This window comes from Maniola jurtina, chromosome 8, assembly GCF_905333055.1.
Source record: "Maniola jurtina chromosome 8, ilManJurt1.1, whole genome shotgun sequence".
Taxonomy (NCBI): Eukaryota; Metazoa; Arthropoda; class Insecta; order Lepidoptera; family Nymphalidae; genus Maniola; species Maniola jurtina.
Genome location: NC_060036.1, coordinates 1,484,949 through 1,509,659, shown reverse-complemented (window position 1 = coordinate 1,509,659; position 24,711 = coordinate 1,484,949). Strand labels below are relative to the sequence as shown.

General features: G+C 38.6%; 1 protein-coding gene across 3 annotated transcripts in view; it reads right to left on the bottom strand.

Annotated features, from left to right (window-relative positions):
* LOC123867523 (myc box-dependent-interacting protein 1) overlaps nucleotides 1-24,711 on the bottom strand; it is a 98,133-nt gene that overhangs the window by 13,099 nt on the left and 60,323 nt on the right. For 2 of the 3 annotated variants that reach the window (XM_045909595.1, XM_045909596.1), the window contains exons 2-6: nucleotides 6,523-6,658; nucleotides 5,266-5,456; nucleotides 3,882-3,986; nucleotides 3,294-3,464; nucleotides 2,734-2,866 (exon numbers count right to left, since the gene is read on the bottom strand). In XM_045909595.1, the coding sequence (XP_045765551.1) occupies nucleotides 2,734-2,866; nucleotides 3,294-3,464; nucleotides 3,882-3,986; nucleotides 5,266-5,456; nucleotides 6,523-6,658 (736 nt within the window). Of the gene's footprint in view, nucleotides 1-59; nucleotides 291-2,733; nucleotides 2,867-3,293; nucleotides 3,465-3,881; nucleotides 3,987-5,265; nucleotides 5,457-6,522; nucleotides 6,659-24,711 lie in introns of all 3 variants that reach the window. The other variant, XM_045909593.1, reaches the window with a different exon arrangement.

Here is a 24,711-nt window from a genome sequence, read left to right as displayed (position 1 = left end):
AGGTCACCGACACCCCCGGCGTGAGGGGTTACCTATCCCAGGGGCAAGGCGAAACTCACCGACAGGGATGTCATATAGTTCTTCAACCTTCTTATCGTCGGGTGGCGCGGCGGGCGTGACGGGCGGCGAGGAGGGGTCGCGGCGCGCGGGCGGCGCGGGCTCGGGGGTGCGCGGCGCGGGGAGCTGGTCGGCCGGCGCGGGGGACACGTCGCCGCCGGGGGAGGAGGGCGCGGGGGACGGCGAGGCGGGCGTGGAGGGCGGCGAGTCTCCGTTGAGCGCGGGGGACGGCGCTAGCACACACGACACACGCTCACACACATGCGGTTATTGCGGACATTGTGTAACTTGAGACCTCACTCTATGCACTACATCTAAAGTTCCTCGGTATAAACGCAGCGAAAACTCTAATAGTTATTATTTTTCCTTTTTTACTCACTTAGTTTACTACTTTTTATTATTACTTGAGGTCTTTTCATTTTCTTTGTACAAAGAAGGTACTCATATGATTTTTGATAAATAGTGTAAATGCTAATGACCTTATAATAAATAACCTTTTGTTCTTTTCGAAAAAAAAATGTATTATTTTAAGTTAGTGCATGATAGGGTTTTATTTTCATTCATAAGTGCACCTGTAATGAACAACCATACTGCAGTGATTTTGTATATTTTATAGTCATAATTGTATGGAAGTTGTTGGTGTGAATATAAAAAAACACAGTGTTAGCTATACTCAGGCTATAAAAGTAAGTAGCCAGTAGTAGTCACAGAACTAGTGAGGATACATAATTTGAACTTTCATACTAAATATCTTTAAACTACAATTGTCTGCAAGATCTCAAGTTACATCGTCAACTGTAATACATTAACGTACTATTATTTTATGTTATCTATCTATTTATCTACCTACTATATGTTTGTAAACCATCATTATATTAATTAAGGAAATAATCCAACATTTTAATTCTTATCATTGCAAAATACTGACTAACTCTGTTGTGCACTATCTCTAAACGAAATTGAGAGGTCTACATTTATCAAGGAGCATTATGATTATGGGACTTTGTCTGTGTTGGCGTTTGCTGGCGCGCGTGCGGTGCCTTTTTGGAGTGTTTTTTTTTTGTTAAAAGTGGCCGGTTTTTGTGTTTCACTGGTGTTTTTTGGTGGTGGAACTGACTGGGAAGCGCTCTAAAGGGGCGCTGCGCGTGTGTCAGCGAGCGCCGGCACAAACGAAGTTCATACTTAGGTATGTAGTTTCCCTAACTTGTAAATAACTACAAACTTGGCATTGGCTAATCTTTGTAAAGCCAGACGAGAGAAAAAAAAATTATGATTATAAAAGACCATCATTTTAATGATTATGAACTTATATCGTGGTTCAACGACATTTTACGGACAAGAAAGCGGGTAGATCGGTACTGTCCATGACAGCTGGAACCATCTCTCGCAGCACTGCAGAGTGCATAAGTCTATAGCCAGGGTAGGCATAGCTAGAGCCTCAATAGCTCAACCGGTAAAGGAGTGGACTGAAAACCGAAAGGTCGACGGTTCAAACCCCGCCCGTTGCACTATTGTCGTACCTACTCCTAGCACAAGCCTGACGCTTAGTTGGAGAGGAAAGGGGAATATTAGTCATTTAACATGGCTAATATTCTTTTTAAAAAACAAAAAAAAAAAAAAAAATTTTAGGTAGTTGCCTATTTACTAGCGGTCATGATGAAAAATGATCATTGAACTATTTAAATCAGGGTAAGCAGCGCTTTTGTGCATCTATAACCTGCACGCCGCTGACTGCAGTCCGGTCGTGACCACGACTCATGCAACTGACTCGAAATATCGGCAGTTAAAAACACCAAATTAATCGTGATATGTTCCTAAAATATAATATAATATAAACCACCATTTTAGTTTAGAGCTTGTGTACAACAGAATTAGCCACATTGTCTTATAAGTTTGCAAAACTGTTTGGAAATCGACTAATGTTTAATTTAATAAGTATAGAATTATTACGAAAATTTTAATTAAGTTGTGCGATTAAGTTTCTAATGATAAAACTAAAATTAGCAGTCCATTCTCATATCATCACACATTTAACATAAACATTCAAGTGTTTATAAAAACTTTTTGTCTTGCCTGCATTGCCTAACTTCTATTTTGTTACAATTATTATTTATTAATTCATTTTTACTAATTTATTTTTAAATAAGTTCCAGGCAATGAGTCAGTGAAAAGTCCACTTTTTAAATGTCTTTCTCCAACCTTCCAAGTATTACCTTTGCAAGGTTAAAATCATTTTTTATATTAAGATGCAGGTTAGCCCTTGACTGCAATCTCACGTGGTGGTAAGTGATGATGTGGTCTAAGATGGAAGCGGGCTAACCTGGAAGGGGAATGGCAGTATTTATTAAACCCATATCCTTTGGTTTCTATACGGCATCGTAACGAAACGCTAAATCGCTTGGCTGCATGGTTTTGCCGGTAGGGTGCCACGGCCGAACCCGTTCCGTACCTCACCGTTACAGGATCACTTTGTTGTCTGTCTGTCTGTTCGTCCGTTGGTCTGTCAAGAAAAGCTATAGGGTACTTCCCGTTGACCTAGAATCATGAATTTGGTTCTTGAAGTCGGTTAAAAAGTTCGAATGACAAAAGTTTCTATAAACACACATCCCACACAACACACACACTTCATCCAACAAGGACACACTTTACACTCATGACGACACTTGGGCCACTCACTCTGCACAGTGTTGGTGGGCGAGGCCGCGTTGCCGTTAGTGGCGGGCAGCGCCTTGATCGACGGCTTCTTGTACGAGCCGCGTTGGCTGTCCATCGCTAGCTTGTCTGTTATCGCTTCCAGTTCCGCGTATACCTGAAAAGTATAGCAACATTTTGAGGGAGGACTTGATAACATTACGTAATATTACAACCCTAGTCTATTTTACCCCTTTGGGGGTTGAGTTTTCAAAAATCCTTTCTTAGCGGATGTCTACGTCATAATAGCTATCAGCATGCCAAATTTCAGCCCAATCCGTCCAGTAGTTTGAGCTGTGCATTGATAGATCAGCAAGAATCTAGACGGTTGCTCTTATCAAGATTTGACATACAATATTATACTATGTATAAAATTAATTGAAGTAATTGTAGTCACTAAGTCACCTATTCCTTTTTTTTTCTGTTTCTTCCTTTTGTGTTGTGTTCGTTTTCATGTTTTTGTGTCCAATAAAGATTTCATCTATCTATCTATCTATCCATCTATCTATCCTTTTATATAAGTACATAGACTTCATTCCACAAACCTTTGAACTCTCGGAGTGGAAGAGCTGTTCAGCGCTGAACAATGTCTGTAGATTGTTGACAAAGAACAAAACACGTGAGTCGTATAGGGCTGGCAACTCGTCGTGCAGTTCCGAGTTCAGGATCTCGTATGTGCGTTTGGCTTCCTCTAGCTGCTCCCGACCTTTGGTTACCTGGAAGGGAGGTTATCATAATTACTGAAATTGTTTTAATCGTACAGCAAGCGGTGATAATCTAGTTATTAAGACGTCAATCTCCTAATCGGGAAGTCCAAGGTTCAATCCGGGCACACATATCTAACTTTTCTGAGAAATTCAGTGTTTAAATAAAATAAAAAAAACATCCCGAAAACCAAATTTGGAAGACCAAGTATTAAGCACTGGTCTCCTCTCAGAATGAGAAGGGCATAAGACAAAGTCTGCCACGCTGGCTCAGTGCGGATTGCCAGATTTCACATGCCTTCGATAAAACTATGGAGAACTCATGCATGCAAGTTTCCTCCCGATGTTTTCCTTCACCGTTAAAGCACGTGATAGTGAATTTTGCAATAGATAGGCCCTAAGAATGGAATAATTTCGAATTTCACCAACCTTCACGTCGTCTCTTCTTTTAGCCGCATTCGCCTGCAGGTTCTGGAAACTATGTCTCTGTCCATCGTAGTCCACTAGCTTCCGACCACGTTTCTCGATCTTTTTCTGAAATTGACAATTTTGAAAATTAGTACAAAAATAGGGACATCAAATTTTTTTTTCCAAAAATCCACGTCCACTGTTAAATTCGAGTTTGCCAACCGTTTAAATTATCGATTTAAGTAAAAAAGTACGTCATTTATGACATCACATCTATGAATTTCATACTTGAGCTGAGCAAGTGTTTTAATGTTTGACTAGTAGGCACCATTCCTATTTTGATGCTTGAGTTCTTCAACTCAACCATACGGGTAGATACTAGATACTAAGGGTACCTACATACGGACTGCAAAACCGGGATGCAATCTTATTGCAGTTGGCACAACTGCATCGCAACTCTGCCGTCCTAACGAAGAGAGCAATAACTAGGTTTCGACTACTTTCGAGATATTCGCGGTTATGATTAGCTACTTACAAATCGTAATATTACTTACATATTGCAGTTTTGATAACCAACAGAACCTAAACTACTGAAGATACAAAAAAGACGTCTAAGGCGAAAATATAGAGCTCATTTTCCTGATTACGGATATGGTCTTAAGTCAATTTGCCCAAAAACTCGACTTATTGCACTCTTTGTTAGGACGGCAGAACTGCCGACCGACTGCGCAGTCAGTATGCAGTTCTAGAATGAGCATTTAATGTGAATAGCATTTGGTCGTTGAGTTTATTTCTGCTGCCTTGTCTCACCTATTGAAAGTTTGCCACGAAAGTTTCAAGGTAAACTCCTAACATAACTTCAAGGAAGTGGTAGGTGTAGGCGCTAAGCGGAATGAGCACATTATCGCCGAGCATGTGCGACAAGTCTTGAGACAGCTTTTCAAGGATTTCATCATGTTCATAAGTAAATACAAGTGACAAGGTCAACTCTCACCCTAACTTGGTGGAACTGGTTGATGGGAACTATGTGATCGCCTCCATCAGAAACCTGGCCATAGTTTTCCCCTTCATTAGAGACTTGGCTGCTGTTTGGGATACACTCTTACTCCAACTTGAGGGCACGGGTTGATGTGAACTCTGGAACCATCAAGGCCTTAACGACTGTTCGTGCCGCGGTTAGAAACCGGTTGGTGTGACATCTGGGATCGTCTCCATCAGGGATTTAGCCTCTGTTTGGGATACACTACACTCACTTCAGGGAAATAATTTGTATGGACTCTGTGATCGCGTTCCATCAGCGCCTTGGCCACTATTTGGGATACATCTTACCCTTCACAGAACTGATTACCGGGAACTATGCGATTGCCTCCATCAGCGACTTGGACGCTGGTTGGGGTACACTCACCCTAACTTCAGGGAACTGGTTGGTGTAGGTGTTGAGCGGGATGAGCACTTGGTCGCCGAGCTTGTGCGAGAAGTCCTGCCACAGCATCTCCATGTTCTGCGCCTGCACATACAGCAGGTCGTGGCCCGACCAGCCGCTCTCGTACACTTCTGTGATCGCCTCCATCAGCGACTTGGATGCTGTTTGAACCGCTGGAAGGGATACAAACATACTTAGTAATTTTTTATAAAGGAGATATTTTTGTGGTTAGGTACGAAGAAAGTTACATCTTCCGTGGGATTATGAGAGTTGGCTTTATAGAGCAGTTCCAATTTTATCAACACGCAACTTCTTATTCTCATATCAGAGTTGGTAAGATTAATTACCGTGAGTATATTAATAACAAAATACATAAAAGGCCGTAGACATTCAATACGAGGCAACTAATAAAATAGATTAATTCATACTCGAGGGACTTTACGACTATAACATGTAGATGTAACTACGCTAATATAGTAGGAGATTAGATCACGGACGAGACAATTCAATAAGCTTTTACGCTAGCATGTGCGATTTTACGATGCATAATCACCGTACGACTTATTCAGCCTTGGCTAAAAATAAAAAATGTGCCACTGAATCATTGAACATTCTTCCCTCTTCGAAATTTTAATTTACGCTTTAAACATCCTGAGCACACCACTCAATATCTCCTGACTCAGAAGTTCGAGACAATTCCAGAGTCTGAAAATATTGAGGGTAATGAAAGAAAAGACCAGCAGTAGGAAATTTGATTCACGCATAGAAAGTTTAATAGGTGATGTACCAGCTATCTATCTATCTGTCATCTGACAGACGAGTAGACGGCAGTGGAGCGACGATGGGTTGTTGATGATGATGATGAAACAGCATTATGCTGAGCTAAAACCTTTTGTTGTGCCACACAATATGACACAGTTTATTCCGGCGCTTCTTCTGCTTGAGGCATTTTGGCTTTAATGCTCAAATGGTGGAAGCCCGGGAACCAACTCTTAGGTATGACATGTGATATGTGGCACAACTTACAAAACTAACGTTTTTCTTTCTTTCATTTTTAATACTCTCGCGAGATTTTTTTTAATTGTAAGATAGGCTATACTTGACGACAATCATGCCTGAAAAACAGAGCAATGGAGAGGTCTAAGTTGGAGTGCACTTGCCTAGAAGATGCCTATTCGCGCTATTGCCTTGATGCTCCGCGTTAACAAGTAAAGAGAAACTTTAAGTGTATGTAGTTACCTCGTATGCATCGTATGTAATTGTTGAATTCCTTCTGAAGCCTGGTGGCCGTCTGGTGCTGTCGGTTGAAGTTCTGCAGGTGCTCCTCGAAGATGTCGTCTAGTGTCCGGTCTACTTTGCCCAGGTTTTGTAGCAGCTGGAACAAGAAAAAAAATTCTCATAAACTAGATGGCGCTAGTGGAAACCTGGATAGCGCGCTTGTCTTTCGTTAAAAACATAAAATTAGCCCACATACATTTGATATTTTACGTTCTTTATTGGTATAGAATATAGATGAAGATCATTTCAATATTTGTAAAAGGCTGAAAGCTTCGTGGAATCATGATAGTTCAGGACCCAAGGACTGTTAGGAATAAGGATTTACATAAAGTTTAGGAAAGAATATTGATAATGCTAAAAAAGCTTCAATCTTTTAATCGTGCTTTGGTTCGTTGGACCTTTCTATTTAGCAGAAATAGTTTTAGTTTTCCTCAGCAGTGGTGAGGCGTGTGGAAGTTACTGTGGGTGATAGAATATCAATCACCTACGCAGATTGAGGTGCAGGTCGATTCCAGAAAATTGCGTCAATCATTATTATAATCGCAATTGTTGTCATTGGCTGAATTTATGGTATTCTTGTTGCAATAATGTATTGTAGCCAATAGCGAGCGAGTAGCGGCCAATCAGAGGTGATTGCGATCGTCACACTGTAGGTATTATTTTACCGTAATCGATCCCCTGCTTGCTATCGCTAGAGTGACAAAGCTAGCATACACCTGCAAGCTCTCATCGAGATTGACGACTGCGTGTCGAAACTTCGGAGGCAAGATTTTTTCTTGGATCACTGTCTAAGTGCAAGTCACTATCACAGGCCGTTATTTAGGGGTCCGTACCCGAAGGTTGTCAACGGGACCTTATGTCTAAGCTTCCGCTGTCAGTCCGTCTGCCTGTCTGTCAGCGGGCTGTATCGCAAGAACCCTAAGTAGAAAGTTGAAATTTTCATAGAATGTGTATTATAACAACAATTAATAACAATTTCAAAATGGCCTCCGTGAAAATATAGTGTTATTCCTTATACGATGGTGCGGAACCCGTTGTGTGCGAGTCCGACTTGACCAGTTTTTTATTATCAAATGCAAATAGTTGAGTTGAGATATAGTTGCGTTATGCGACTATGCGTGGATTGCATCAGTGGTCGGAGCAAACTGTGGCTAAGTAGGTGTGACAAGTGTGTCGGATTTCAGCAAGTGAGTCGCCTTGCGCAACCTGCGTACGGTAATGATATGCCGGCACAGCTTATAGGGTTACCGACTTCCTTGTAACTTCAGTTGGACTTGGAACCTACGCAATTGACCACAAAATTTTAAAGCAAAGCTTCTTAAGAAGGGTCTCTCCGTCACTCGCTCCATACAAACGTAGTTCCAATTTCATTTGAATATTAAGCAACCAAAGTCCATGAAATTTTGCAGACATATTCTAGAAACTAATATCTATGTCTGTGGTTTTCCAGATTTCTGTTAAAATATTCGGTTTCAAAATTATGCGGTCTTAAAAATTTTCATACAAATCTTTGAGCGCCTGTAATTTTAAAACTACATATTTTTAGCAAAATCTAAAACATCACAGACACAGATATTAGTTTCTAGAATATATCTGCAAAATTTCATGGACTTTGGTTGCTTAATATTCAAATGAAATTGGAACTACGATTGTATGAAACGAGTGGAAACGAGTGACGGAGAGAGCCCTGTTAAAGCAAGTGTGTTTAACTGGTTAAAACGCACATACTAAAATGTATAAATTCCGAAAAGTTAGAAGTAAGTACGTGCCGGGGATGGAACCCCATCGATGCCGGAAGCGCCTAGGGAACCCCCGACCTTTTTAAAATTTATGGACTAGTGCTTGGCAATCACACCTGCTGGCAAGTGATGATGCAGCTTATGGTGGAGTACAATTGCCTAGAAGATGCCTTTTCACTCTTCACTTGAAGGTATTTTTTATAGACCTTGGCGATGCCTTGCGGTACGATTATTGATATTGGAAGAGCCAGGGTATTAAGATGTTCTGTGGGTACAATAGTAGAAAGGTGAAGGAGGACCTCCCAAATAGAAAGCGTCTGAGCGGTTATAGCCATAGCAGTTAAATCAGAATACCTATACAATAAGAGCTCGTTCACACAGGCTGCGTAAGCGTATACGTAGCGCGCACTATTGCGTTGTAATGTATGAAACTGTATGAGACATTGCATACCGCTTGCGTGGCGTGAACGTTCACGGAGACGTAATGCGTGCAGTTATGTCTACGGATTCACGCGCGTCACTACCACGTGCCACTTGTACCTACGTGTTGGTACGCAATTTGGTGTGAATCGGCCTTAAAAAGCAGTTATTTTCGTAAACACAGGCCAGTGCAGAGATATTGCCAAATATGTCCAAAGCTAGCTAAACTTTCATAATGATGTCACTAGTATAATCCAACTCATTATTATTCCTAACGGACGGTCGCGTTGGACGGTCCTCTGGCCGGCTTATTATAAAGAGACAAACTAAACTCAGTATCGGTAAATTGATCTCGCTTTACCGTAAAAGGGCGGGCCCGAAACAAGATCTTAGACAAAATATACTAAAGCGACAATGCTTTATGAACTGGAAAATCGGTCAAGCGTGAGTCGGGCTCGCACATGTAGGGCTCCGTACCACCATAGAAATAAATCTTTAAATTTTCATGGCGGCATTTTTGAAATTCTTAGCATTTGTTATTATAGCTTTACCTATTACGGTTCACGAGATACATCCCGCTGAGAGACGGACGGACGGACGGACGAACAGATTCGTCTCCTGGTCCAAAATTCCAGTGTGTTGCCAGTGATGACTATATGAATCCGAGACATTTGTCGCTAACTAGCTATGGGCTTCATATTAGATTAGAAATCTTAAGAGTAACTCGACTGGTGATGGGGAGAGCTATGCTTGGAATTTATCTACATGATCAAATCAGAAATGAGGAGATTTGTGGGAGAACCAGAGTAATCGACATAGCTCAACGGGTTGCAAAGCTGAAGAGGCAATGGGCAGGTCACATCGAAAAACCGCTAGATGTTGGGGTCCCAAGATGGGTGACCGGAAAGCGCAGCGTTGCAAGCTACCCCACTACGTGGGAGGTGGACAGACGACATCAAACGAGTCGCAGAGAAGCCCATAAATTATACGTATAGACCAGATATAGATATGCAACTCTATGTTGTAATTTTTCAGAAATTCAAAACGCAAACTATAGATGGCGCTAGGGTCAATTGGCTGTACTAGTTTTGAACATAAATTATAAGTATAGACCAGGTTTTGAACTTTTACTATTATAATATTATATTAAAGAAAAATTAATATTCTTTGCTTTAATCCGCCAAACAGAATAAAATATCTTTAACGTTAAAGATTTATTCTGTTGCGAAACGTACGTACGTCGAGTGTTTTAACTTAAAACACTCGACGTAGTACATACGTCGAGTAGATGCAAGGTGCATCTATTAGAAACCTGAGAACTATTTTTGAATTAGTTTTAGAAACGTGTCCTATAGCTGGCGCTAATTTCCATACATTTATTTTAATAAAGTGGGTTCTATGGAAGTTTCACCCCCCTGGAGAAGCCGCTGGGTTCAGGCGGCGCAAGACCGTGGCGTATGGCAGTTCCTACAAGAGACCTATGCCCAGTGGACGTCTATCGGTTGATAATAATGATTATGATGAAACATCGGATCTCACTGCAGCTTTTAATGGTAAGGGCAATGACATGCCATTAGGATGTTGATCAGTATTCAACCTGGCTGCTGATCCAAGTGCAAGTGTTAATGTATTCGTCATAGTGTTAGCAAACAATGCAGAGATTGTCGCAAGGTCGGCACTCGCTTGGTCGCATGATAAATCGGCGTTCCGTAGAAGCGAGGCCGCTATTAACGTGGCCCTTCTTACGTGTTCCTGCATACAAACGTAGTTAGGCTCTCATTTTAACTAAAACTTGAGTCTAAGCAAAATCAAAGTGGAGTTTATAGATTTCAACCATAAGGTTTGATAGGTTAATATTGAAATGAGACCCAAACTACGTTTGTATGCAGAGAGTGACGGAGAGACCGCCGGTAAACTGGTATACGTGCTTCATTACTTAATTCATTCAGGAATGTGGAATTTGCATTGTATCGTGTCTTTATGAAAGTGGATGTAAACATTAATAACAAATTAGCTCTCAGTAAGAACAGGTCTTTTGGCTTTAGGCTATTTTAAGGTGGAATGTATAAATGAAATGTAATCATCACTTACCAGCAGGTTTGATTAAAGGTGACCACGCACTTGAACTGAACTGCAGCTGCAGCACGATGTTCTCTCCAGCCGCGACGCGCGTACGTCACTGCCGCGCGTCGCGGCTGGAGAGAATATCGTGCGGGGCGCTGCCGCGACGCGCAGTTCAGCTGCAGTTCAGTTCGAGTGCGTGGGCACCTTTAGGCATTTGTAGCTAAGCGCTGAGATTATATAACTTAAAATATAAAGTTAAACAGCAATAAAACCCGACCGCGAACTGCCGATAAATATAGGTAGGTAGTATAAAATTGTTTTTCTGATCACTAAGTGCTTTTATTGGTGGTAAAATGTAGCTTATAATAACGAATCGATTGACACCACATTCATCAAAATCCGCTCATTAGTTTAGGCGCTACGGTGGAACACACATAAATACAAATCTACATACATGCATACATAAACTGCTAATAAAAAATCATAACCCTTCCTTTTGGCTTTGCCGTAGTAGGGTAAAAAGTACATAATCTTATACGATACGAAACTTCGTCTTCAATTCCGATTCACACTTGGCCGGTTTTTATGAAGCAAGCACGTAAATCATAAAGTAAGGAACTCTTGGAAGTGTCTCCTCAGGTACGAGACAGGAAAAGACCAAGTAAGTAGAGGGCTCAGTGTGGAACGTAAGCTGTTGATCCGATACGTTGTTATTACCTATGCTAATGCGATGTTGTGTCATCGACCGGTCATTCTTTACTGTGAACTTTGCCAACCAAGGCGATGCAGTTTTACCCACATCTAATAATATGCATTGTTTTTTTATAAAAAATAGCGAGCAAACGAGCAGGTGGGTCACCTGATGTTAAGTGATTATCACCGCCTATGAAGATTTGCAGCATCAGAGGAACCGATGCGTTGCCGGCCTTTCAGGGTCCACCCCTTGAATAACCCCATGTTGTTGCATGACAAGTGTGAGTCGAACTCGCACGCGAAGGGTTCCGTACCATCGTACATATAACATCTTTTACTTTTCATTATTTAATATATGGAATTTTCATATTTATTGGTATATATCAGCAACAGAAATACACACTCAAACATTCAACTCTCTTCCTATTAACACCAGCCCGTTGACAGACAGCCGGACGGACGGACAGAGCGGAGGTAGGACAGCACCTAAGGAGTGTAGTGTTTTCAAGGTTTATGTATATGTATGTGAGTTTCTTAATTCCAACATAACTTCTAAATGCCTTCAGAAAATAGGTACAGACGCATGTTATCTCATGTTTTGAAACAAAGTTCACCATACAGTGTACACCACTTGAAATCGTCCTTATCTACGCCACAATAATATTGTAGATCAAGTATTACGGATTAGAGTATCATGACATCTTCGTACAAAATATCAAACATAATTTTTGAAAACTTGTTCAAAGTCAAAGCATTTATTCACAAGTGTAAATTAAAAATTTTCAACACCCGCGACAAATCATTTTCAAATAAATAATTATGTATATCTCTAGGCAACGTCCATCTTGACAGCTTGACATTTGTCAATTGACACTTGAATATTATGAACCTAAGGGTTATCTAACCTTCTTTTCTACAAGAAAACTAGAAAATAGCTGATAACTTTTAAAAGGCTGAACCAATTTTCTTGGATTATAGCTAAGAACACTCTCGATCAAGCCACCTTTCAAACAAAAAAAAGTAAATTAAAATCGGTTCATTCGTTTAGGCGCTACGATGCCACAAACAGATACACAGATACACAGATACACAGATACACACGTCAAACTTATAACACCCCTTTTTTTTGGTCGGGGGTTAAAAATATAGACACCACTGTACACTTTTTGACTGTCAATTATTGAATTTGTAAGACACTCGTAAGAATAGAATAAAATAGATTTTTATTCAAATAAACTTTTACAAGTGCTTTTGAATCATCAAATAATTTACCACTGCTTCGGATTAAGGGCGATTATACACTGCATCCGATGCGCATCCGTGAAAATACGTTCCGAAGTAGTTCTAGAACTATTTGTATGGTAGCTTACGCACTAGCTCCGACTTCCGTCATCTGAGTTCTCTCCGTCATCCGTGAGAATATCTCGGATGCGCCACGCATTCACATCGGACATATTATAAGTCGTAGATATGTCAAAGATGTCCACTGAATAGCTTGTATTTCAAATTCAAATTCAAATTCAAATTCAAAATGTTTTTATTCAATTAGACTTTTACAAGTTCTTTCGAATCGTCAAAAGCATCTACCACTGGTTCGGAATGCCTTTCCTACCGAGAAGAACCAGCAAGAAACTCGGCGGTTGCTCTTTTCAAAGATTTGATATACAATATTATGCCATGTATAAAAGCAATTGAAGTCCTGCGCATTGCTGGAGCGAATCGAAGTTCAAATCCACGCTTTTTTATCATTTACATAATCTTCGATAGTATAATATGCTTTTCTCAAGAGCATATTTTTAATAGATTTTTTGAACCTGTGTAAAGGCAAGTCCAAAATTGACTGAGGAATTTTGTTATAGAAGATTATACCCATTCCCACAAATGACTTTTGGACCTTCCTGAGACGGAGCGTAGGAGTCACAAGCCTGTTACGGTGTCTAGTCAGCCTGTTGTGTAGATCGCCAACCTTCTTGTAACTAAGAATATTTTGTCTTACAAAAATTATGTTGTTGTAAATATATTGAGAGGCTACGGTAAGGATACCTATTTCCTTAAATTTTTCTCGAAGTGAATCGCGTGGTTTTAAGTTATAAATTGCGCGTATTGCCCTTTTTTGTAATACAAAAACTCTCCCAATATCTGCCGCTCTACCCCATATTAAGATTCCATAAGACATAATACTATGAAAATAAGCAAAATATACTATCTTTGCGGTCTCCACGTCATTTGGATCAAAGATCGGATATATCCATATTTTCACGGACTCGAACCGCTCTAATGATGTATTAGTGATAATTAATTACATAAACTTAAAAGGAAAGTTAAAGTGTTCTAAACGCGACCTGGTCTGAAAAGAATCCTACAACAAACTCAGCCGGGTATTTTTATATTATCACCATAACATAATATCACTTATCTAAACTTATTAATTCTTTATACCTTCCCTGGAGAAACTGAACATGATCATTCCATACGATTTATACCAGGGATTGGCATCCCCGATTGGCTAATACCTACCTGGAATTGATTGTCTGGAAGAGATCGCTATTTTAGCGATAAGGCCGCCTATTGTACAAAAATCTATTTTGTTATAATTACATTTCTATGTGCGTACAGTAAATAATATTTTACTTTACTTTAATATTCTCGTAATTTTGGTTTTGGTTAGCAAAAGCATTTCGAGAAAAACAAATTACTACAGTTAAAGTCTGATTAAGGCCTACAAACGCTGTTATGCAAAACACCAAACAAAACAAAGGTTAGAGAGAACATAAAACAGGTTTCATAACTCTTAATAATCTTAACCTTTAGATAAGTCGACGTCAACTATCTATAGGTATCGATAAGCCAAACACGTTAACAGGGCTCTCTCCGTCACTCGTTTCATACAATCGTAGTTCCAATTTCATTTGAATATTAAGCAACCAAAATCCATGAAATTTTGCAGACATATTCTAGAAACTAATATCTGTGTCTGTGGTGTTTTAGAGTTTTCTAAAAATATGTAGTTTTAAAATTACAGGGGCTCAAAGATTTGTATGAAATTTTTTAAGACCGCGTAACTTTGAAACCGAATATTTTAACCGAAATCTGGAAAACCACAGACATAGATATTAGTTTCTAGAATATGTCTGCAAAATTTCATGGACTTTGGTTGCTTAATATTCAAATGAAATTGGAACTACGATTGTATGAAACGAGTGACGGAGAGAGCCCTCTTAACAATCCACAGAAGTTGTATTCTATAAAGTTACAGCACTAAGGCTCAGATCTATGAGCGCACTTTGACTGCTCAGATTTAAGACTGTTAAAATGAGACAGCGTTATACCGCTGGCATAAATCTGTCTCGTTTTAACCAAAACTAAGCAAAGTCAAAGTGCGCTCTATAGATTTCAAAGTAAAACACGACTATAGATAGCAATAGATATAGTGGAATTGTTCTTCCGTCGGTTGGTGTATTTAAACATTGAACTCAGATTTTTTTCTCTTTAATTTTATATCCCCCTTGGTACAATAGCAAAAAAAAATTGTTTTGGATGTAACATTCATCAGGTCGATTTTTTTTTTCGTATAAAACGTAGCTTATATCCATAGATATCTATGCTTATATCACCCGAACCATAATAACGAATCGATTGTCACCTCATTCATCAAAACCGGCTCAGTAGTTTAGGAGCTACGGACGGTAAAAAAAAGAAAGGTGTGCCCGTCTGTTCGTATGTAACCGATGCACCGAAATAGCTTGTCTTTTGTAAATGAACAGTTTACTAATTAGTGAAATAGTCACAGGATCACAGGATTTGACATTATAATCTATTACACATACTAGATGCAGTCGCCAGTGGTTAGTTAAGTAAAATTCAACTTAAACGCTCAGATAATAAGAGTGATAGCACCCATAAATATGTTGTTGTAACCTAAGATGCGTGCAAGAAAACAATAGGTTGTATCAAAGCGGTTGTGTATGAGACCTCGGTCAAAGACAATCGAAAACGAAAGGAACTGCGGCGGATATGACGCTACGAATGACGGATGTTATGATATTTGACATCATGTAGCCTGTGTAGCCATGGATGTTTGTGTGTGTGTTTTTTACTATTTTTAACCCCCGACGCAAAAAAGGGGTGTTATAAGTTTGACGTGTGTATCTGTGTATCTGTCTGTGGCATCGTAGCTCCTAAACGAATGAACCGATTTTAATTCAGTAATTTTTGTTTGAAAGGTGGCTTGATTAAGTATATCCTTGATAAGAAATCATTAAGTATCTCCACGTATGTATTTTCAATCCTGTATATTTCTACGTAAAAAAGGAACTAACGAAAGAGTTTGAATAAGTTTCAAAATACAAAACAGATTTTAGTAAAATTTAGCAAAATTTATGCAATGTATTTAGATACTAAATACTTCCTAATTCCATGATGCAATTCAAATCAGTGTAGTATATAATTGAAACAACAGGTACAAAATAATTGATACAAACAACAGCAACTATGTAAAAACTAGAAAGGATGCCTAATAAAACGCATCCTTTATTAAATACATATGTGGCAATAAATAAAAGTCGATTGCCGGTTGGATGCGAAAACAATCGGAAATTACAACATTGCTGTAATATCAAGGCTTATTGATGATAGAACAGTTTTAAAATAGCTAATGAAACTAATTTCACACTACACAAATTAATTATAATGGATTCGTAGGTATAATAGGCTCCCAGAAGATTTTCCGGCTTATTACCCGACTACGGCAAAGCCAAAAGGAAGCGTTATGACTTTAGCAGTCTATGTAGTATGTATGTATTTTTGTATTAGATTGAGTTTGTAAATATAAATAAAATAGAATGTTAAAATACACAGCGACAGATAAATAATTGTACTATATCTATCGCTATGTATCGGCATGTTCACGGGTAGTAGTCGGGTTTTAGTGCTGTTTAACAGGGCTCTCTCCGTCACTCGTTTCATACAATCGTAGTTCCAATTTCATTTGAATATTAAGCAACCAAAGTCCATGAAATTTTGCAGACATATTTTAGGAACTATCCATACTAATATTATAAATGCGAAAGTGTGTCTGTCTGTCTGTCTGTCTGTCTGTCTATCTGTCTGTCTGTCTGTCTGTCTGCTACGTTTTCACGGCCCAACCGCTGAACCGATTTGAATGAAATTTGGTACAGACATGGGATACATCCCGGGGAAGGACATAGGCTACTTTTTATCCCGGAAAATCAAAGAGTTCCCACGGGATTTTAAAAAACCGAAATCCACGCAGGCGAAGCCGCGGGCATCCTCTAGTACTCTATAAAGTTAAGAGGGCTCTCCTCTTAACTTTATAGATAAAAGACGGCAGTGACTTGTGTTGATTTCGCGTGCCAATAATTTTAAGTAATTATAAGGGAAATATTAACTGCATATTCGAATAATATATAATTGTATATTTATTAAACCAACACTTGTTTAAACACTTGGCAAAAACAAGCATACTAAGGTACTTTGTAAACCAATCGGCAACTAAGTAAAGTGGCCAATTACGCCTGCTCACTACAAACAATCTATATCTATACTAATAAATAAAATTGGAGTGTCTGTCTGTAATTTCGAAATAACTACCTCATATTAAGCTCATATGGTTATTTGAACGATACCATAACTGAATCACACGTTTTTAAAATTTTTGTCTGTCTGTCTGTCTGTCTGTTTGAAAAGGCTAATCTTTGGAACGGCTGAACCGATTTTGACGGGACTTTCACAGGCAAGTAGAGGATTGACCAGGGCGTAACATAGGCTACTTTTTTAACCGACTTTTAAAAAGGGAGTTGTGTTTTTCTACCTATGTACACTGAAATCTCCGAGATTTCTGAACCAATTTGCGTCATTTCTTTTTTAATCGATAGAGGAACTTTGCGACATTGTTTCATAAAAAATTTGGAGTCCAACTCCTCAATCCTGATGCTGCAGGGGATCTGACCAATTCACGCGGGCGAAGCTGCGGGCATCAGCTAGTCATTTTATAACTGAACGATTTAAGAGAGCTCTCTCCGTCACTCGCTCCATACAATCGTAGTTCCAATTTCATTTGAATATTAAGCAACCAAAGTCCATGAAATTTTGCAGACATGTTCTAGAAACTAATATCTATATCTGTGGTTTTCCAGATTTCTGTTAAAATATTCGGTTTCAAAGTTGCGCGGTCTTAAAAAATTTCATACAAATCTTTGAGCCCCTGTAATTTTAAAACTACATATTTTTAGAAAAATCTAAAACACCACAGACACAGATATTAGTTTCTAGAATATGTCTGCAAAATTTCATGGAATTTGGTTGCTTAATATTCAAATGAATTTGGAACTACGATTGTATGAAACGAGTGACGGAGAGAGCCCTGTTAAGCGTGTTTACGTAAAGATAACAATCTTAATTTCAGCTATTTGAATTCATAATCGTGATTAAATTATTAAGTTACGAATTACAATATTTATCTTCATAAAACTTGAGAATAGATTATTTCGGAGTACATGGGAATGAAAGCCCGTTTTTCATTCATTTACGATGGAAGATTGAACTAAATGCCAACTTCCAAATTGGCATTCATGTACATATTTATGAATGAAAATGTCGAAGTTATAAGAAACATTGAACAAACATTGGCCGAATTTTAACTCATTGACTTTGGTCGAAAATTGAACAAACTGAACAAATATTTGAAAATGGAAGCCAAAACGTCATTCAATTTTGCTTAATTTTTGGCACCAAGCAAGTTCCATCCATACTAATATCAGAGTGAAATGAGAAAGTGTGTCTGTGTGTTAACTTTTTACGATAACGACCTATTTATTCCCTTAACCGATTTTGACTAAGTTTTTAGTACAGATATAGCTTGCCTCATGGATTAATAACTGTGTTTTATTTATATGGCTTGCCTCCCGAGGACGGACATTTCTACTTTTTATCCCGAAAATCAGCGATTTCCCACAGGTCTGTTAATGATGTTAAAAACCGAAATCGATTATAGATCAACGGGAAGTACCCTACAGGTTTTCTTGACAGCCACGATAGGCAGATGAACAGACAGACAGACTACGAAGTGATCTTTTAAGGGTTCCTTTTTCTTTTTGAGGTACGGAACCCTAAGAATTGAGAATAAACAAAATTGGTATTCAAGAATGGATTCCAAATAGTAGAAAGGGCTCGTCAAGTGCGAGGGGAAAGCTGGGAAATAGAAAATAAGATAAATCATGCAGACATGTTCGTCCTATAAACCTGGATGCCGGTCGGATGCTCAGTATGCAATAAACACTGGAGAAAGTGTAAAGTTGGCAAACTGTTATATCAAACTGTTGAATCGTATAGATGACGTGTTAAATCTTTAAATCCTTTAATATTTATAGCCTAGTTTTTTGTTTATCCGCGTGGATTTAGGATTTTAGGGTTCCGAAAAAACGGAACCCCTATAGGATCAATTTGTTGTCTGCCTGTCCGTCTGTCGTGTCTGTCAAGAAAACCTCTAGGGTACTTCCCATAGACCTAGAATCATGAAATTTGGCAGGTAGGTAGGTTTTATAGCACAAGTAAAGTAAAAAATCCGAAAACCGCGAATTTGTGGTTACATCACCAAAAAAATTAAAATGTGTTCATGAACTAATAAAATTAGTATTTATTAGTATTATTAAAAGTAAGATTACTTTGAAGATATCATATTGAGATTGAAGGTATCATATGAAAGGGCTTTATCTGTAAATTCTAAAACAATTTTTTTTTTTGCGTAACAGGTTTTGATTTATCTTGCAAAATGTCGGAAATATACTCGAGTATCGAACCCTCAGTGCTCGAGTCTGACTCGCACTTGGCCGGTTTTTCCTTTTTAGATACCTACCTACTACAGGCCTGAAAATAGAATGTAATCTAATCGTGTTATTCCAATTGAAAGAAATCCTATTTCCAAATGCATTCATACTGATAACACATTAATATACTTACCTTATAATGCTACTCATGCAACGTTGGCATCTGTATATATTACATTTGCTGCATGTGTCTTCTAAATATAGCATCGAGATAGCTTTTTGTGTCGTCAGTGATAGTTAGCGATAGGTACCTACCTATATTTCATGAAATTTTTAGGTGGAATAACATTTGGTTGGAACAGCCGCCGAGTCTCTTGGTCTTGGTGTAGCGCCAACAATTTAGATAGGTAACCATATCTGATACATTATCTCCAAGAATTCTGAGTTTTAATACGTACCAATTTTTTAGGGATCCGTAGTAAAACATGGAACCAAGGAAAGTGTGTTTTTTGTTGGTTTATTGGTTTGTCCTTCAATCGCTGACGTAATTTTTTGCAAAGGAATACAGTTGAAGACCTGAAGAGTGACACGGGCTACTATCCCGGAAAATCAAAGAGTTTCCACGGGATTTTTAAAACGTAAATCCACGCGAAAAGTCGTGTGCATCAACTATGTAGTTAGATATAAACACACTCGCAACATATCTGAGGAAACCCAGACTTGCATGATCGCATGCCGCTAAAGTTGCTAATTCTTTCAAATATCTTAGCGCAAGTCGTGTTGGTCAATCCGTTTTTAACGCTGCTGTTATTTCTTGGGCCACATTTTTATTACATATTCGTTATGGCTATAAAATATTTAGATAGAGCAATAGCGACAGGGCACTTATGTCACATGATCATAACTGTAAATGTTAGCGCTGAACCCAAACGTTGGAGAGGACCTCGACAAAGCTGGATGTCAGTTATATCGAACGACCTTAAAACATCCTAAATCTTAGATGAAGGAACTGCCCTAATAGACAGAACTTGGAGAAATATACTTAGGGTACCCGGACCGTTTCGGTTGATTAAAATTTATTATAGACCGAAACAAGACAAGAAATACAATATTAATGTGTGTGCTACAATGTGCTACATAATACGGTTAATATTTCTTAAGAAAAACATTATTTACAAAGTGATACAAACACTCGTAAATACAAGGAAACGATTGTTGATTAAAATGTATGTAATCATAATCAGCGAATATAATCATAAACGTACAAAACCTGGTGTAAACAATTTTTTTCTAACATTGGCAGAGCTGCGCTTGTTATGGTTCAAGCTAAGTACATAACAAGTGTAAATTAAAAATTTATAACACCCCCGACAAGTGAAGGTTACAGTAATAAATAGAAAAGAGCTGATAACTTTCAAACGGCTGAACCGATTTTCTTGGATTATAGCTAAGAACACTCTCGATCAAGCCACCTTTCAAACAAAAAAAACTAAATCAAAATCGATTCATTAGTTTAGGATCTACGATGCCACAGACAGATACACAGATACACACGTCAAACTCATAACAACCCTCTTTTTGGGTCGGGGGTTAAAAAATGGAAAAATCTTCACAATCGCAAAATCATCGATGTTTTTACAGCAATAAGATAGGGTACCATGCCTACGTAGGTACTTAATTGTTGAAAATCAAACAGCATAGAATAAACCCATTAGAAGATTTATGCGTAGAAGATTAATGGCCGATTCACACCAATTGCGTATGGAGCACGTACACGTGACACGTGCGTAGTGACGCGCGTGAACCCATAGACGTAACTGCACGCATTAAGTCTACGTGAACGTTCACGCCACGCAAGCGGTGTGCCATGTTTCATACAGTTCCATACATTACAACGCAATGGTACGCGCTACGTCAACGCTTACGCAACACTTGTGCAGCCTGTGTGAACGAGCTCTTAAGCTATGGTTTCCTCCAAAACGGACCAACCAGAAACCGGAAAATCAGAGTTTTTAAACGGACGCAATATGATGACCTCAAAAAGACGGCTGTAAACATGTGGAATGAGAAACTGCATTGACCGTTTTATTACGGTGAACAGACCACAAAGTACGTGTCAATGGTTGAAAATGGACGAACTTGATTAGCGTTACTCGTATATTTGGAAGATGAACAATCATCAGAAGACGAAAATAGTCTAGTCTTTATGTTTTACATTATATAGCACATCATGAACGCGCACAAAATCAATTAAAATTTCACCATCCTCGCTGGTCCAGTTGATGAAACTCATTTTGAACAATAAATATTTTAAAATGACACGAAAATTAATATTACGCTTGAAAATACCTTCACCACTACATGAAAAAAACGTTGACAGACACTTCGACACCGACAAGACGGCCGTCATGCAAATGGCGGTACCGCTTTTTGACGTTACGGTGTCAATTACCGTTATCTAGGAAACCGCGCCATATTGTTTACATAGACAACGTTGTAGTGACGTCATTCACCGCTGTATTAAGGCCGCTACATGATGGCACCGCTTTTGGAGGAAACCAGAGTTTTATTCTGTACTTCATAAGCGTCATTTGGATGACATGTGTCACAGAACTCAAGCAATATTTTATCAACTAATGAAGATTATGTGCATTATGCGCCCCAAGTACACTCTGGCCTATAATTTCCAGTGCAATGCAATCACATGCAATAATTCGTCCGCCTGTTTACATTGTACTAGCCGATGCTCGCGGCTTCGCCCGCGTGGATTTAGGTTTTTCGAAATCCCGTGGGAACTCTTTGATTTTCCGGGATAAAAAGTAGCCTATCTCAATAAATAGTTTATTTGGATAAGGATTAGTATTTGACGATAATATGATCAATAAACATAGGCTAGTAATTTTAATTACTTTTATTCTATGGAAAAGTGGTTATAATGGCTAAAATATAAATGTTTGGTTTATACTATCGCGGACTTTTTTGTAGGCATTATTGAGTTCTACAACTTTTCCATAGAAGTCAACCATACATCTCTAACCATTTAGGCAGCGTTCGCAAGAATCGTTAACGTACGGCAGTTTTTTCGACGCCTTACTCCACAATTTTCACTACCACGAAAAATCCTATCTATTTTCCGGGATAAAATATAGCCTATACGGATTCGGAAGAATCCCTCTAAGTAATGGTAAAAGAAATTTTGAAATCGGTCCAGTAGTTTTTGAGCCTATTCAATACAAACATACAAAAATACAAAGGTTTCCTCTTTATAATATTAGTATAGACTAGATGATGCCCGCGACTTCGTCCGCGTGGATTTAGGTTTTTATAAATCCCGTGGGAACTATTTGCTTTTCCGGGATAAAAAGTAGCCATGTGTTAATCCAGGGTATACCTACTCTGCGGCATGCGTAATTGCATTTTTACCAGCGGAAAAAAAAAAAAGGGTATACCTACTCTATCTCCATACCAAATTTCAGCCAAATCCGTCCAGAAGTTTTTGCGTGATTGAGTAACGAACATCCAAACATCCACACTTTCACATTTCTAATATTACTAAGTAGCGGGCGGTTGCCCGCGACTTCGTTCGCGTGTAGGTTTTTGAAAATTCCGTGGGAACTCTATAATTTTCCGGCATAAAAAGTAGCCTATGTTCTTTTCCATGTCAAAGGAAAAATGCATGCCAAACATCCAAATCCGTTCAGCCGTTTTTGCGTGATTGAGTTACAAACATCCAAACATCCACACTTCCACATTTATAATATTAAGTAGGATTAGGATAATAGTATGGATTATGTGCATTATGTGCCCCTGGTTATATTCTGGCCTAAAATTTCACGAATCACGAGCAATAATACGCCCGCCTGTTTATATTGTATTCATGAATTAACGTAACTAGGTAGACTCATTTCAACCTGTTGCATTATTTGCACAAACAAAACGAGTCTCAGTAAATAGGTGCATACTATAAATAGCGGGTAAACGTGACTGCAAGGCGGTTTGTTTCATAACAATGAGGAATTGTGGATCGCAAGGATGCAATGTACAACCGCAACTTGCCAACGAATAGTTTATAAGCAATCTAGTTGAACTAGTTGGATTTAAGACTATCGTCCAGTGGCAAAACGCGACGTGAGTAGGTATACTTTGAAAAGAGCAACCGCCGAGTTTCTTGCTGGTTCTTGTCGGTAGGAAAGGCTTTCCTAACCAGTGTTGGATGCTTTTGACGGTTCAAAAGTAATTGTGAAAGTCTAATTGAGTAAAAATATTTTTGAATTTTAATTTGAACACAAGGAACCAAAAGCTTAATTTGCTGTAATCCGCTAAACCAGTGTATGGTGCAACATGCAGCATGCGGTATGCACCGCCCGCCCTCCCACTGCTAAACATGCAGGAAAAGCCAGCCACCATGCAGGCAATATGCACCACCATCACACAGCACCACACAAATCCTAAAACCACTCGACACACGTTTCGCTTCGACACCGGATTGTGCCCGTGAACTTAGCAGAGCATATGCCAGCAGATCAAAAATAAAAAGGAGTTCCCTTCGCATGCAGAAGAGTTCTATAGTTCCTGATACTTTTTGAAGATAGTTCTGGCGTTTTTGCTAAAAAAATCGCAGTTGAAATAATGCTCTGCTAACTTCCGGTAGCAGATCATTTTCGAGCAAAGCGAAAAAAAAAGAGTTCTCTGTACGCACGTATCTCAGTTCTATAGTTCCTCATACTTTATAATGATAGTTCTGGCATATAAACCTAAAAAAAGTCAAATGAAAAAATCAATAAATTTTCAAATTTAGTCATCATAAGTAATTTAAAAAAATTCTAGCAGCTAGAACTCAAATCTCAGAACCTAGAACTCTACGATTTCTTATAGCTCATTAACTAAGCTATAAAATAAAGCTATTAATTAGCCCAGAACTCACAAAGAAGTCCCAGCAGAGCATAGAAGAATAGTTATAAACAATAAATTTTCAAACTTCACACCAAAAGTTGTTAAAAAATTTCCAGCTGCTAGAACTCTCATCTCAGGGGCTAGAACTCCTCGATTTATTATAGATTATTAACATAACTATAAAATAAAGCTATAAACTAGCCCAGAACTCTCAAAAACGTGCCAGCAGAGCATACCAGAAGAGTCATGATACACTAATTTTCAAACTTATTATCATAAGCCATGAAAAAAAATCCAGCTGATAGAACTCTGATCTCAGAGGCTAGAACTCCTCGATTTCATTAATATTATTGATAAAACTATAAAAGAAAGCCATTAACTTGCCCAGAACTCTCAATAAAGTGCCAGCAGAGCATACAAGAAGAGTCATAAACGATAAATTTTCAAACTTAAAAATCACAAGTTACTAAAAAAATTCCAGCTGCTAGAACTCTCATCTCAGGGGCTAGAACTCCTTGATTTCTTTAAGATTATTAACATACCTATTAAACAAAGCC